This window comes from Oryctolagus cuniculus, chromosome X (genome assembly GCF_964237555.1).
Source record: "Oryctolagus cuniculus chromosome X, mOryCun1.1, whole genome shotgun sequence".
NCBI classification, from domain to species: domain Eukaryota; kingdom Metazoa; phylum Chordata; class Mammalia; order Lagomorpha; family Leporidae; genus Oryctolagus; species Oryctolagus cuniculus.
In genome coordinates, this window is record NC_091453.1 from 43286593 (window position 1) to 43299053 (window position 12461).

The window sequence follows — 12461 nt, forward strand, 5'->3', positions numbered from 1 at the left end:
ACCCATAATTGAGACAGAAATTGAAACAGTAATAAAGGCCCTCCCAACAAAGAAAAGCCCAGGACCAGATGGATTCACTGCTCAATTCTACCAGACATTTAAAGAAGAACTAACTCCAATTCTTCTCAAACTATTCAGAACAATCGAAGAAGAGGGAATCCTCCCAAATTCTTTCTATGAAGCCAGCATCACCTTAATTCCTAAGCCAGAGAAGGATACAGCACTGAAAGAGAACTACAGACCAATATCCCTGATGAACACAGACGCAAAAATCCTCAATAAAATTCTGGCCAATAGAATGCAACAACACATCAGAAAGATCATCCACCCAGACCAAGTGAGATTTATCCCTGGTATGCAGGGATGGTTCAATGTGTGCAAAACAATCAATGTGATACACCACATTAACACACTGCAGAAGAAAAACCATATGATTATCTCAATAGACACAGAGAAAGCATTTGATAAAATACAACACCCTTTCATGATGAAAACTCTAAGCAAACTGAGTATGGAAGGAACATTCCTCAAAAAAATCAAAGCAATTTATGAAAAACCTATGGCCAACATCCTTTTGAAAGGGGAAAAGTTGGAAGCATTTCCACTGAGATCTGCTACCAGACAGGGATGCCCACTCTCACCACTGCTATTCAATATAGTTCTGGAAGTTCTAGCCAGAGATATTAGGCAAGAAAAAGAAATTAAAGGAATACAAATTGGGAAGGAAGAACTCAAACGATCCCTCTTTGCAGATGATATGATTCTTTACTTCGGGGATCCAAAGAACTCTACTAAGAGACTATTGGAACTCATAGAAGAGTTTGGCACAGTAGTAGGATATAAAATCAATGCACAAAAATTAACAGCCTTTGTATACACAAGAAATGCCATGGCTGAGAAAGAACTTCTAAGATCAATCCCATTCACAAAAGCTACAAAAACAATCAAATACCTTGGAATAAACTTAACCAACGACGTTAAAGATCTCTATGATGAAAATTACAAAACCTTAAAGAAACAAATAGAAGAGGATACCAAAAAATGGAAAAATCTTCCATGCTCATGGATTGGAAGAATCAATATCATCAAAATGTCCATTCTCCCAAAAGCAATTTATAGATTCAATGCAATACCAATCAAAATACTGAAGACCTTCTTCTCAGATCTGGAAAAAATGGTGCTGAAATTCATATGGAAACACAGGAGACCTCGAATAGCTAAAGCAATCTTGTACAACAAAAACAAAGCCGGAGGCATCACAATACCAGATTTCAGGACATACTACAGGGCAGTTGTTATCAAAACAGCATGGTACTGGTATAGAAACAGATGGATAGACCAATGGAACAGAATTGAAACACCAGAAATCAATCCAAACATCTACAGCCAACTTATATTTGATCAAGGATCCAAAACCAATCCCAGGAGTAAGGACAGTCTATTCAATAAATGGTGCTGGGAAAATTGGATTTCCACGTGCAGATGCATGAAGCAAGACCCCTACCTTTCACCTCACACAAAAATTCACTCAACGTGGATTAAAGGCTTAAATCTATGACCCGACACCATCAAATTACTAGAGAACATTGGAGAAAATCTGCAAGATATAGGTACCGGCAAAGACTTCTTGGAAAAGACCCCTGAAGCACAGGCAGTCAAAGCCAAAATCAACTATTGGGATTGCATCGAATTGAGAAGTTTCTGTACTTCAAAAGAAACAGTCAGGAAAGTGAAGAGGCAACCAACAGAACGGGAAAAAATATTTGCAAACTATGCAACAGATAAAGGATTAATAACCAGAATTCACAAAGAGATCAAGAAACTCCACAACATCCAAACAAACAACCCACTTAAGAGATGGGCCAAGGACCTCAATAGACATTTTTCAAAAGAGGAAATCCAAATGGCCAACAGACACATGAAAAATGTTCAAGATCACTAGCAATCAGGAAATGCAAATCAAAACCACAATGAGGATTCACCTCACCCCCGTTAGAATGGCTCACATTCAGAAATCTACCAACAGTAGATGCTGACGAGGATGTGGGGAAAAAGGGACACTAACCCACTGTTGGTGGGAATGCAAACTGGTTAAGCCACTATGGAAGTCAGTCTGGAGATGCCTCAGAAACCTGAATATAACCCTACCATACAACCCAGCTATCCCACTCCTTGGAATTTACCCAAAGGAAATTAAATTGGCAAACAAAAATGTTGTCTGCACATTAATGTTTATTGCAGCTCAATTCACAGTAGCTAAGACCTGGAACCAACCCAAATGCCCATCACCAGTAGGCTGGATAAAGAAATTATGGGACATGTACTCTATAGAATACTATACAGCAGTCAAAAACAATGAAACCCGGTCATTTGCAACAAGATGGAGGAACCTGGAAAACATTATGCTGAGTGAATTAAGCGAGTCCCAAAGGGACAAATATCATATGTTCTCCCTGATCAGCGACAACTAACTGAGCAGCAAAGGGGAAACCTGTTGAAGTGAAATGGACACTATTAGAAACAGTGACTTGAACAGCCCTTCTCCTGACTGTTGATGTACAATATAATACTTTATCCCTTTTAGTATTTTTTTTGTTCTAGCACTATTGGTTGAACCCTGTAATTAACACATAATTATTCTTTGGTGTTTAAATTTTAACTGAAAAGTGATCCCTGTTAAATATAAGAGTGGGAATTAGAGAGGGAGGAGATGTACAATTTGGGACATGCTCAATCGGACTTGCCTCAAGGAGACAACAACAGCCAGATTAGAAACTAAGATTCCTCATAGCTGGTAGAATTATCAATTTAAACAACTTTAAATGTAAACAAAGGCCTTTGCATGAGCTAAGAAAACCAGATGTGAGAATATATGAACTGTAGCCCAGCACAGAAATGAAAAACACATATTGAAGAGTATAGGAATGACAGTTTTACATTAATGTCATCATCCCACCCTAACCCCCAAGTATACCACTGTTCTGGTCTAGAACCCAGTGTAGATACCCTGAGCATGGCAGAAGCAGAGGGAAGTGAGCACTCAACTTTGAGATAACAAGCTAAGTCTCAGACAGCTTTCCCAAGTAAACTCCAGGACCAGACAAACTGGCATGGCCCCAAACCCCAGGTCTGCAAAGCAGACTGGATCTCTGGATCACTACACCAGAAGTCCTGGACTTCACACAAATGACCCAGAATAGTGAAAGTGATCCTGAGGTTAAAAAAAATCAAGCAGGAGGCATCATAATACCTGACTTCAAGGCATATTATAATAGTAATGGAAACAGCATGATACTGGCATAAAAACCAGCACAAAGATCAATGAAACAGAGTAGAGAGCCCAGAAATTAATTTACATATAGACAGAAATCTGGTTTTACATAGAACAGCATAGACCACTCATTGAAGAAAGAATAGTATCTTAATTTATATTCATTAAATAAAAGTTAAAAAATGCAAAAATAAAAAAAAAGAAATTAAAAAAAAGAATAGTATCTTTAATTAACGGTGCTGGTAAAACTGAAAATGGAATTCTAGGACTTCATAACTAGTTGAAAGGACTTTTAGAAACATTTACTGCAGTGCTTTTCAAACTATGAGTTAAATCAGTTGATTGCAAAATAGAAAAACTGATAACCAGCACTTTTTAAATGGAATAAAAGTATCAGTGCATCACATGCAGTTAGGAATAACTAATTTTAATAAATCTGTCCCTAGTAGCTAAACTACCAGGACATTTTTGAGTCCCATGACAGCCCTGGAATATGTACCACAGCTATCTATCAACTCAGTCCAGGAGTCTAGTTGACATATTTCAGTAGGAACATCAGGCTTGATCTCTTCTCACCACGGACCTGCAGCACTGCTCAGCAAACAGAGGTCATGCTGAAGTTGATAAATTTTCCTAACAGTTCAGTCTTGACAATATAGAATTACTGATACATAAACAAATATTTTTAAAGTAAATTAAATCATATTAGCAGTTATGGCACTTAAATAGCTATATAATTTTAATTATGAATATTAAGCATTCACATAGCTATTACATTACAGTTACCTAACAGTGATACTTGACAGTATTAGTTGCACTAAATAAAAGTAGGAGATAAAATCTGAGGGGACAAACATGTTCCTGTATTAGCTCCCAATATTTTAGGTGGCACACAGTAAAAACTCCTGAACATTTTAGTCACAGAGAGAGAGAGAGACAGAAAGAGGGAGACAGAGAGCAAGAGAGACAGCTTGTACACACTTTGTTGCCTAGATAATCAGTACCATCTCGCAAGAGATTGAGACAAAAGATACCAATTTTAGCCTCAAAGCTGTCTAAACCGCACATGAGTGATCCATAAGGCTCTAAGGTAACTTCTCTCCTTACCTTTCGGAGTTTTCGAATTACTAGGGTTAGAAGAAGCCAGAAAAGCGTAGCTGCAAGGCCAGTGCAAACAATAATGATGACTTCAATGTTGGATTTCTCTTCAGAGCCTACAAAAGAGTTGAATACTGAACTAACTAAATGAAAAATTAGTTCAATGCAAAGAAAGGAAGCCTGAGAAATTTAATATGTTTTACAAATTCCTTGTTGTTTCTAAAGGACTAACATCTTCAAGCTACATCTTTCTGGCTGTGTGTGTGTGTACGAAATTTCTATGGAGTGTGGGTTAGAGAAAAGGATCCCTAGATAATTGAACTAGATGTCTCAAAAGAATAAGCTTGGGGACGGCGCTGTGGTGTAGCTGGTGAAACCGCCACCTGCAGTACCGGTATCCCATATGGGTGCCAGTTCGGGTCCGTGCTGCTCCACTTCTGATCCAGCTCTCTGCTATGGCCTGGGAAATCAGTGGAAGATGACCCAAGTTCTTGGGCCCCTGCACCCACGTGGGAGACCTGGAAGAAGTTCCTGGCTCCTGGTTTTGGATCGGCCCAGCTCTGGCCGTTTCTGCCATTTGGGAGTGAACGAGCGAATGGAAGACCTCTCTCTCGGCCTCCTTTTCTCTCTGTGTAACTCTGACTTTCAAATGAATAAATAAATATTTAAAAAAAGAATAAGCTGAAGACTTACATTATATATGGATATGTCTATTTGTGTTTGAACTATTTAAGAAAGAAAGCAAAAATGAGACATTTACAGTTATTCTCTGCTTCATTAGATAGTTCTCAAGGACAACTCCATGATTTGTGTGGGCTAGAACCTTACACTACCTGAATTCAAATACTACCATTAACCATTTGAGTGACCTTGGGAAAGTCATTAATCTCTCTGTGGCTCAATTTCCCCATCTAAAATGTGAATAATAAAATATCTACCACAAAGAGTTGTAAAGAGGGTTAAATGCGACCATAGGAAGTAATTAACACATTATATGGCATATTTTTAATTTTAATCATCTGTATTAACATTAATTTCGCATTTCTTCTGGTGAATACATCTGTACATCATCTCAAACAACTGAGAGACCTGATTGTTAAACCAGATTATATTGTTTGTTTGCTATGCCTTGGAATATCATAGATGGATGGGAAAATAGCTTTTTGGATGCCAACATGATTACTCAAATCAGTAACATTTCTTTAAACACGTGCAATTTTGTCCTTAACAGTTAAATACTCATCATAGTAGCACAAGAGTTGGAGTTAAAAACATTTCTATAAATATCTAAAAGTGTTTTACTCACTTTGGGCTTTTTACAATAAAAGAGTTCTAAAGTTCTAATGCTCTATATTTATATTTAGGAAAGCATTGCAACATCATTGCCATCATTTGTATCACGTGTAAGAGATAGCCAGAGTAGATGGCATTATTTTCCTTTCATATATGAGAAATATAAGACCCAGAAATGCCTAATGAATTTCCCAAAATGCCATCAAGTTCACAAGTATGATGTTCTGAACTTGAGTTTTCCAAAGCATATTACTCCACATACTCTCCCATAGAAAGTAGGGCTATGTGTTGTCCACTGCCACACAAGGGATAAAAGACAGTGCCTTTGTGTGTACCCATGTTTACCATCTTCACTGTTCTCTCACAGTGTACCCACAATGCCAAACATCTTTTTTTCTTTTTCATTTCTCCTTTCCTTTTTTTTAAATTTTGAGTTCTGATTATAATCAAAATCCATTACTAATTACCAATGTAGCCAGTAATTTCCAACTTACCCTCCACGGTGATAAGGGCTGAAGTGCTGGTTTCTCCCAACTCATTGGTAGCTTTGCAGAGATATAGTCCCTCATCATCTTTCTTGGCTCTCTCAATAACAAGGGTATTGTTCTCAAAGAAGATTCCTGCATTGACAATGACACCACCCATTATTATGTGGGATATTTTAGTTGAAGTTCAGCCTCAGAACATATGAAGCCCCCATTTCATTGAATAAGCCCAGGGATAGCTTACAAATAAAGCCAACCCTAAAGAGCTATACCAACTAAGGCCCTCTTTTTGAGTCCTCAGACAAAGAAACAGCCATACAAAATCTATAGACTTGGGGCCAGTGTTGTGGCTCAGTGGGTTAAGCCACTGCTTGTGACACTTGCATGCTGTATCAGGGTACTGATTCAATCCTAGATGCCCCACTTCTCTTCCAGCTCCCCGATAATGTGCATAAGAAGGCAGCAAATGATGACTCAAGTGTCTGGGCCCTTGTCTCCTGGCTTCAGCCTGGACCAGGCTCAGGCATTGTAGCCATTGGGACTATGTACCAATATATGGAAGATCTCGCTCTGTTTGCCACTCTGCCTTTCAAATAAATAAATAAACCTTAAATAAACAATCTTCAGGGCAGGTATTTTGACGTAGTGGATAAAGCCATTGCATGCATCAACAGCATTCCATATGGGCACCAGTGTTCTGGCTCCTCCACATCTGATCCAGCTCCATGATAATGTGCTTGGGGAAGCAGAAGATGGCCCAAGTGCTTGGACCTCAGCACCCACAAAGGAGACCAGGATAAAGCTCCTGGCTCTTGGCTCCCAGCTTCTGGCTTTGGCCTGGTCTGGCCTACCCCTGGCCTTTGCAGCCATTTGGGAAGTGAACCAGTGGATGTAATATCTCTCTCTTTCTCTTTCTCAGTCTCTATCTCAGTCTCTTTCTCTCTCATCCTCCCTCCCTCCTTCCCTCCCTCCTTCTCTGCCTTTCAAATAAATTAATAACTCCTTATTTAAAAATCTTCAAACACACCTGAAGCAGGGAGAAGAGGAACTCCAGTTTTCAACCAGTGAATCTGAGGGTGTGGTATTCCACCCACTTTGCAATGTAGGACAATCTTGCCACTGCTGTTGACTTCAATATTGGTGAGATTCTCAATAATGAATGGAGCAATCCTTTCTGTAGAAACCAGGGTAAATCAAACCAAGATTCTTAGGCAGGTCATCACAAATATGACATGTAATATCTGTCCCACTTCTCATGTTTAACCAGACATTTGCATAGGGAAATATTACCACACACAGGAAAAACAAAGATGGATGAACAGAAAAAAGCATCTACTGTGTTGGTAAGGTGCAGGATGGGTTATATATTAAGTCCTTCAAGTTATTCCTTAATCTTATACTTAAAAAGTCCTTCCTTAGCCACCCCAAGCAATAGAAGTAAGTTCCTTATAGCTTTGGTATCAGGACAAAGAACTCCATCCCCAAAGTTTTCTACAAATCTATTATCACAGAGTTTAATATTCTTCAAAGATATTTTCCTTGGAATGTTCCCAAGGAAGCAAAGGATTGACTGGCCCAGTCTATAAGGAATACAAAAGCAAAATCTTTATTTTAGCTCTACAACTCACTCAAAGTTGGCTCAAATTGTAAGAGATGATGAGAAAAATCCCTTCAGTTCTACCTCTAATTAATAGTCGAGTATTGCGCTGCACAATTTTGGTGATGTTCCTCTGGGCCCAAGCCTTGCACTTGTACTGCCCTTTATCCTGCTTGGTCACATTCCTAATCACCAGTGTCAGTGAGATGGAGTAGTTATTTTTGAAGCTTTCAGTATCTATAACAGGAATCTTCTCCCCAAAGGGGTTAAACCAAGCAAGCTGATTATAGATATATTTAGCTGCTTTGCATTTGAGCCGAGCATCGTAGCCTTCAATCATTGAGACCAGAGGTTCTGCCTCCACGAAATCAGCCACATCTGTAAGAGTGAACAAATGTACTCATAAGAAAACCAGGCAAGATGAGCTGGTATCCAACAACAGGCTCTGTTCACTTTTCTGAAAGTCAAATTGCAGACAGACGACATTATCTTGAGGACAACTGTTCAATAGCAGAGATACAACTACCTTGAATTTTCATTGTCACTTCCTTGGTTTCATTCTAATTGCCAATTACCACACATGGAGTACAGCTCTGAATTAGTTCTCAAAGAGGTGTGGTAAGAGTTTTGAAAATGTTTGTATGCATGGTTCCTATTATGAAGGGGATAGAAGGGAACATTTTTGACTGACAAGAAATGATTTGCCCAAAGAGTACCCTTGGCCCAAAGTCTCTTTTCCGCTTTGATATTCTCAATAGAGAATCAAACAGTCGGAAAGTATCTGATTATAAAATACAAACACATGCATTGTCAAATTTAGAAAGACCTTCCCAGTCATTCTCTCAGTTTACTCCTCATTAACAAAATGGGAGAAAATAACAACTTCACTTCAAAAAAATATTCAATAAATGGGAGAAACAGGACAAAACCTGGAGTGGAACCAAGATGGTGGAATAGTAAGGGCGCACACCGATACTCCGGGAAAATTTAGTTTAATAAAAGTGGAGTTAACGGTAGCCTCAGAAAAAGGATCAGGAAAAAATTTTGCAGAGGAAACTCTTCCGGATCTAGTGGTTGTGACTTGGAGGACCTATGGGGAGAGCAAGGTCGCCCACCACACGGAAGCCAAGCCGCGGGAGCCGCAGGGTGTGCGCACCACTGCTGGAAGGGGAGTGGATGTGACACAGACGACCAGCGGGGAAAGCAGGGACGCCCAGGGCTCCGAGTCCACACATGGGCGCTGGAAGGGGAGGTGAGATCAGTAACCCGAGACATTGGAGGGGAAACGGCGGTCAGAATCTAGAGGGAAGCAGGCTTGAGGCGGGAAAGTTCACCAGATTGACTACACGAGAGAAGGAAAAAAAAAAATAGGTGTGGGGGGGTACTGGTACAGACAAGTTTCTCTCTCCACCAACCTTGCAAAGGCGAGCAAGAGACAAAGAGCAGACCCCGCTCTGGATATACATAACAAAAGGGGAGAGCTAAGGAACTGAGGCGCTACAATTCAGTAGACTAGGCAACCCGTGGGAGTCCACAGGAGAAACTGAGCCCGCACAGACTCTTTGGGTAGAAGCCAGAGATTGGAAGCTAAATATACCCTCATTTCTGCTCAGCCATGCGGAATTACTTAACTCCTGAATAAAAAAATAAAATAAAATAAAATAAATAAATAATAAGAGAGAGATTTACCACGCATAACCTGAGGGTGTAACCTTTGCACACCCGTACCCCGGAAGAACCAAGCAGAGCTCTCAGGACACACCCATCTCAAGCCTCCAAGGCTCTTCCAACAACAGACAGTCCACTTAACACAGACATAGTGTAAAAAAAAAAAAACCTCACAGTGAGGGAAGAAGAATTAACTATGACAAGCAACAAACACAAAAATCGAGGGAACAAGATCAACGATGACACTATGACGCCTCCAAATAAACAAAATACCTCAAACCAAGATTATGAAGATGAAGAAATAGAAGAAATGCAAGATACGGATTTCAAAAAAATTATGATAAGATCATTTAGAAGTTTTCAAAAGCAAATCCGTAAACTACAGAGATCCTTATTGGACAGGATTGAAAATGTCTCTCATGAAAATGAAATTTTAAGGAAGAATCAAAATGAAATGCAGAAACTAGTAGAACGGGAAACTATGATAGTGAAGAGAAATCAAAATGAAATGAAGACCAAATGACAAACACATCAGAATGTCTAAAAAACAGAGTCAGTGAAACAGAAGAGAGAATATTGGACTTAGAAGACAGAGCACAGGAAAACATACAGTCAAACCAAAGAAAAGAAGAGGAAATTAGAAATCTAAAAAATATTGTTGGGAACCTAGAGGATACTATTAAAAAAAAAAAAAAACAACATTCGAGTTCTAGGAATTCCTGAAGGCATGGAGAGAGAGAAAGGATTAGAAGGCCTTTTTAGTGAGATATTAGCAGAGAACTTTCCAGGATTGGAGAAGGACAGAGACATCCTAGTACAGGAAGCTCATAGAACTCCCAATAAACATGATGAAAGAGATCCTCACCACAACACGTTGTAATTAAACTCTCCACAGTGAAACAGAAAGAAAAGATCCTAAAATGTGCAAGAGAGAAATGTCAGATTACTCTTAGGATCTCCAATCAGACTCACAGCAGATTTCTCATCAGAAACACTACAGGCTAGGAGGGAATGGCGAGACATAGCACAGGTGCTAAGAGAGAAAAACTTCCAGCAAAGAATATTATATCCTGCTAAGCTCTCTTTTGTGAATGAAGGTGAAATAAAGACCTTTCATAGCAAAAAGAAATTGAAAGAGTTTGCCTCCACTCGTCCGGCCCTGCAAAAGATGCTTAAAGATGTGGCACACTCAGAAACACAGAAACATGGCAATCAATATGAAAGAAGGTAAAGGAAGAACACCTACCAGTAAAAGAGCATAGGAAGCTCAAAGCATATACTAGAAAATATCTCCAGGAAAATGGCAGGGCAAAGTCACTATGTATCAATAGTCACATGAAACGTTAATGGAATTAACTATTCAGTTAAAAGACACTGATTGGCTGATTGGCTTAAGGAACAAAATCCAACTATTTGCTGCCTACAAGAAACACATCTCTCTAACAAAGATGCATGCACACTGAAAGTGAAAGGTTGGAAAAAGATATTCCATGCCAACAGAAACTAAAAAAAGCAGGTGTAGCCATATTTAAATCAGACAAAATAAAATTTAATACAAAAACTGTTAAGAGAGACAGAGAGGGGCACTATATAATGATTAATGGTTCAATTCAACAGGAAGATGTAACTATTATAAATGTATATGCACCTAATTACAGGGCACCGGTCTATTTAAAAGATATGTTAAGGGACTTAAAGGGAGATTTAGATTCCAATACAATAGTACTGGGGGACCTCAATACTCCACTCTCAGAAACAGACAGATCATCCAGACAGAAGATCAACAAGGAAACAGCAGATTTAATCGACACTATTGCCCAAATGGATCTAACAGATATCTACAGAACGTTCAATCCTACATCTAAAGACTTTACATTGTTCTAGCAGTGCATATAACCTTCTCTAGATTGATCACATACTAGGTCATAAAGCAAGTCTCAGCAAATTTAAAAGAATTAGAATCAAACCATGCAGCTTCTCAGACCACAGCGGAATGAAGCTGGAAATTAGCAACTCAGGAAACCCTAGAAAGTATGCAAACACATGGAGATTGAACAACACGCTGCTGAATGAACACTGGGTCATTCAAGAAATCAAAAGAGAAATCAAAAACTTTCTGGAAGTAAATGAGGATAACAACACAACATATCAAAACTTATGGGATACTGCAAAAGCAGTATTGAGAGTCAAGTTTATAGCAACAGGGGCCTATATCAAGAAATTGGAAAGGTACCAATAAATGAGCTTTCAGCGCATATCAAGGACCTAGAATATCTGCAGCAAACCGGACCCAAATCTAGTAGGAGAAGAGAAATAATTAAAACCACAGAAGAAATCAACAGGATTGAATCCAAAAAAAAATTACAAAAAAATCAGCCAAGCGAAGAACTGGTTTTTTGAAAAAATAAACAAAATTGACACACCATTGGCCCAACTAACTATAAAAAGAAAAGAACCAAATCAATAAAATCACAGATGAAAACGGAAACATAACAACAGACACCACAGAAATGAAAAGAATCATCAGAAATTACTACAAGGACTTGTATGCCAGCAAACAGGGAAACCTATCAGAAATGGATAGATTCCTGGACACATGCAATCTACCGAAATTGAACCAGGAAGACATAGAAAACCTAAACAGACCCATAACTGAAACAGAAATTGAAACAGTAGTAAAGGCCCTCCCAACAAAGAAAAGCCCAGGACCAGATGGATTCACTGCTCAATTCTACCAGACATTTAAAGAAGAACTAACTCCAATTCTTCTCAAACTATTCAGAACAATCAAAAGAGGGAATCCTCCCAAATTCTTTCTATGAAGCCAGCATCACCTTAATCCCTAAGCCAGAGAAGGATACAGCACTGAAAGAGAACTACAGACCAATATCCCTGATGAACACAGACGCAAAAATCCTCAATAAAATTCTGGCCAATAGAATGCAACAACACATCAGAAAGATCATCCACCCAGACCAAGTGGGATTTATCCCTGGTATGCAGGGATGGTTCAACATTCGCAAATCAAACAATGTGATATACCACATTA

General features: G+C 39.0%; 1 protein-coding gene across 6 annotated transcripts in view; it reads right to left on the reverse strand.

Annotated features, from left to right (window-relative positions):
* Positions 1–12461, reverse strand: part of LOC100358984 (vascular endothelial growth factor receptor kdr-like) — a 291681-nt gene that overhangs the window by 98260 nt on the left and 180960 nt on the right. For all 6 annotated transcript variants that reach the window (XM_051827734.2, XM_051827731.2, XM_070067438.1 and 3 more), the window contains exons 14-17: positions 7829–8122; positions 7175–7321; positions 6157–6282; positions 4379–4485 (exon numbers count right to left, since the gene is read on the reverse strand). In XM_051827734.2, coding sequence (XP_051683694.2) covers positions 4379–4485; positions 6157–6282; positions 7175–7321; positions 7829–8122 — 674 coding nt within the window. The remainder of the gene's footprint in view (positions 1–4378; positions 4486–6156; positions 6283–7174; positions 7322–7828; positions 8123–12461) is intronic.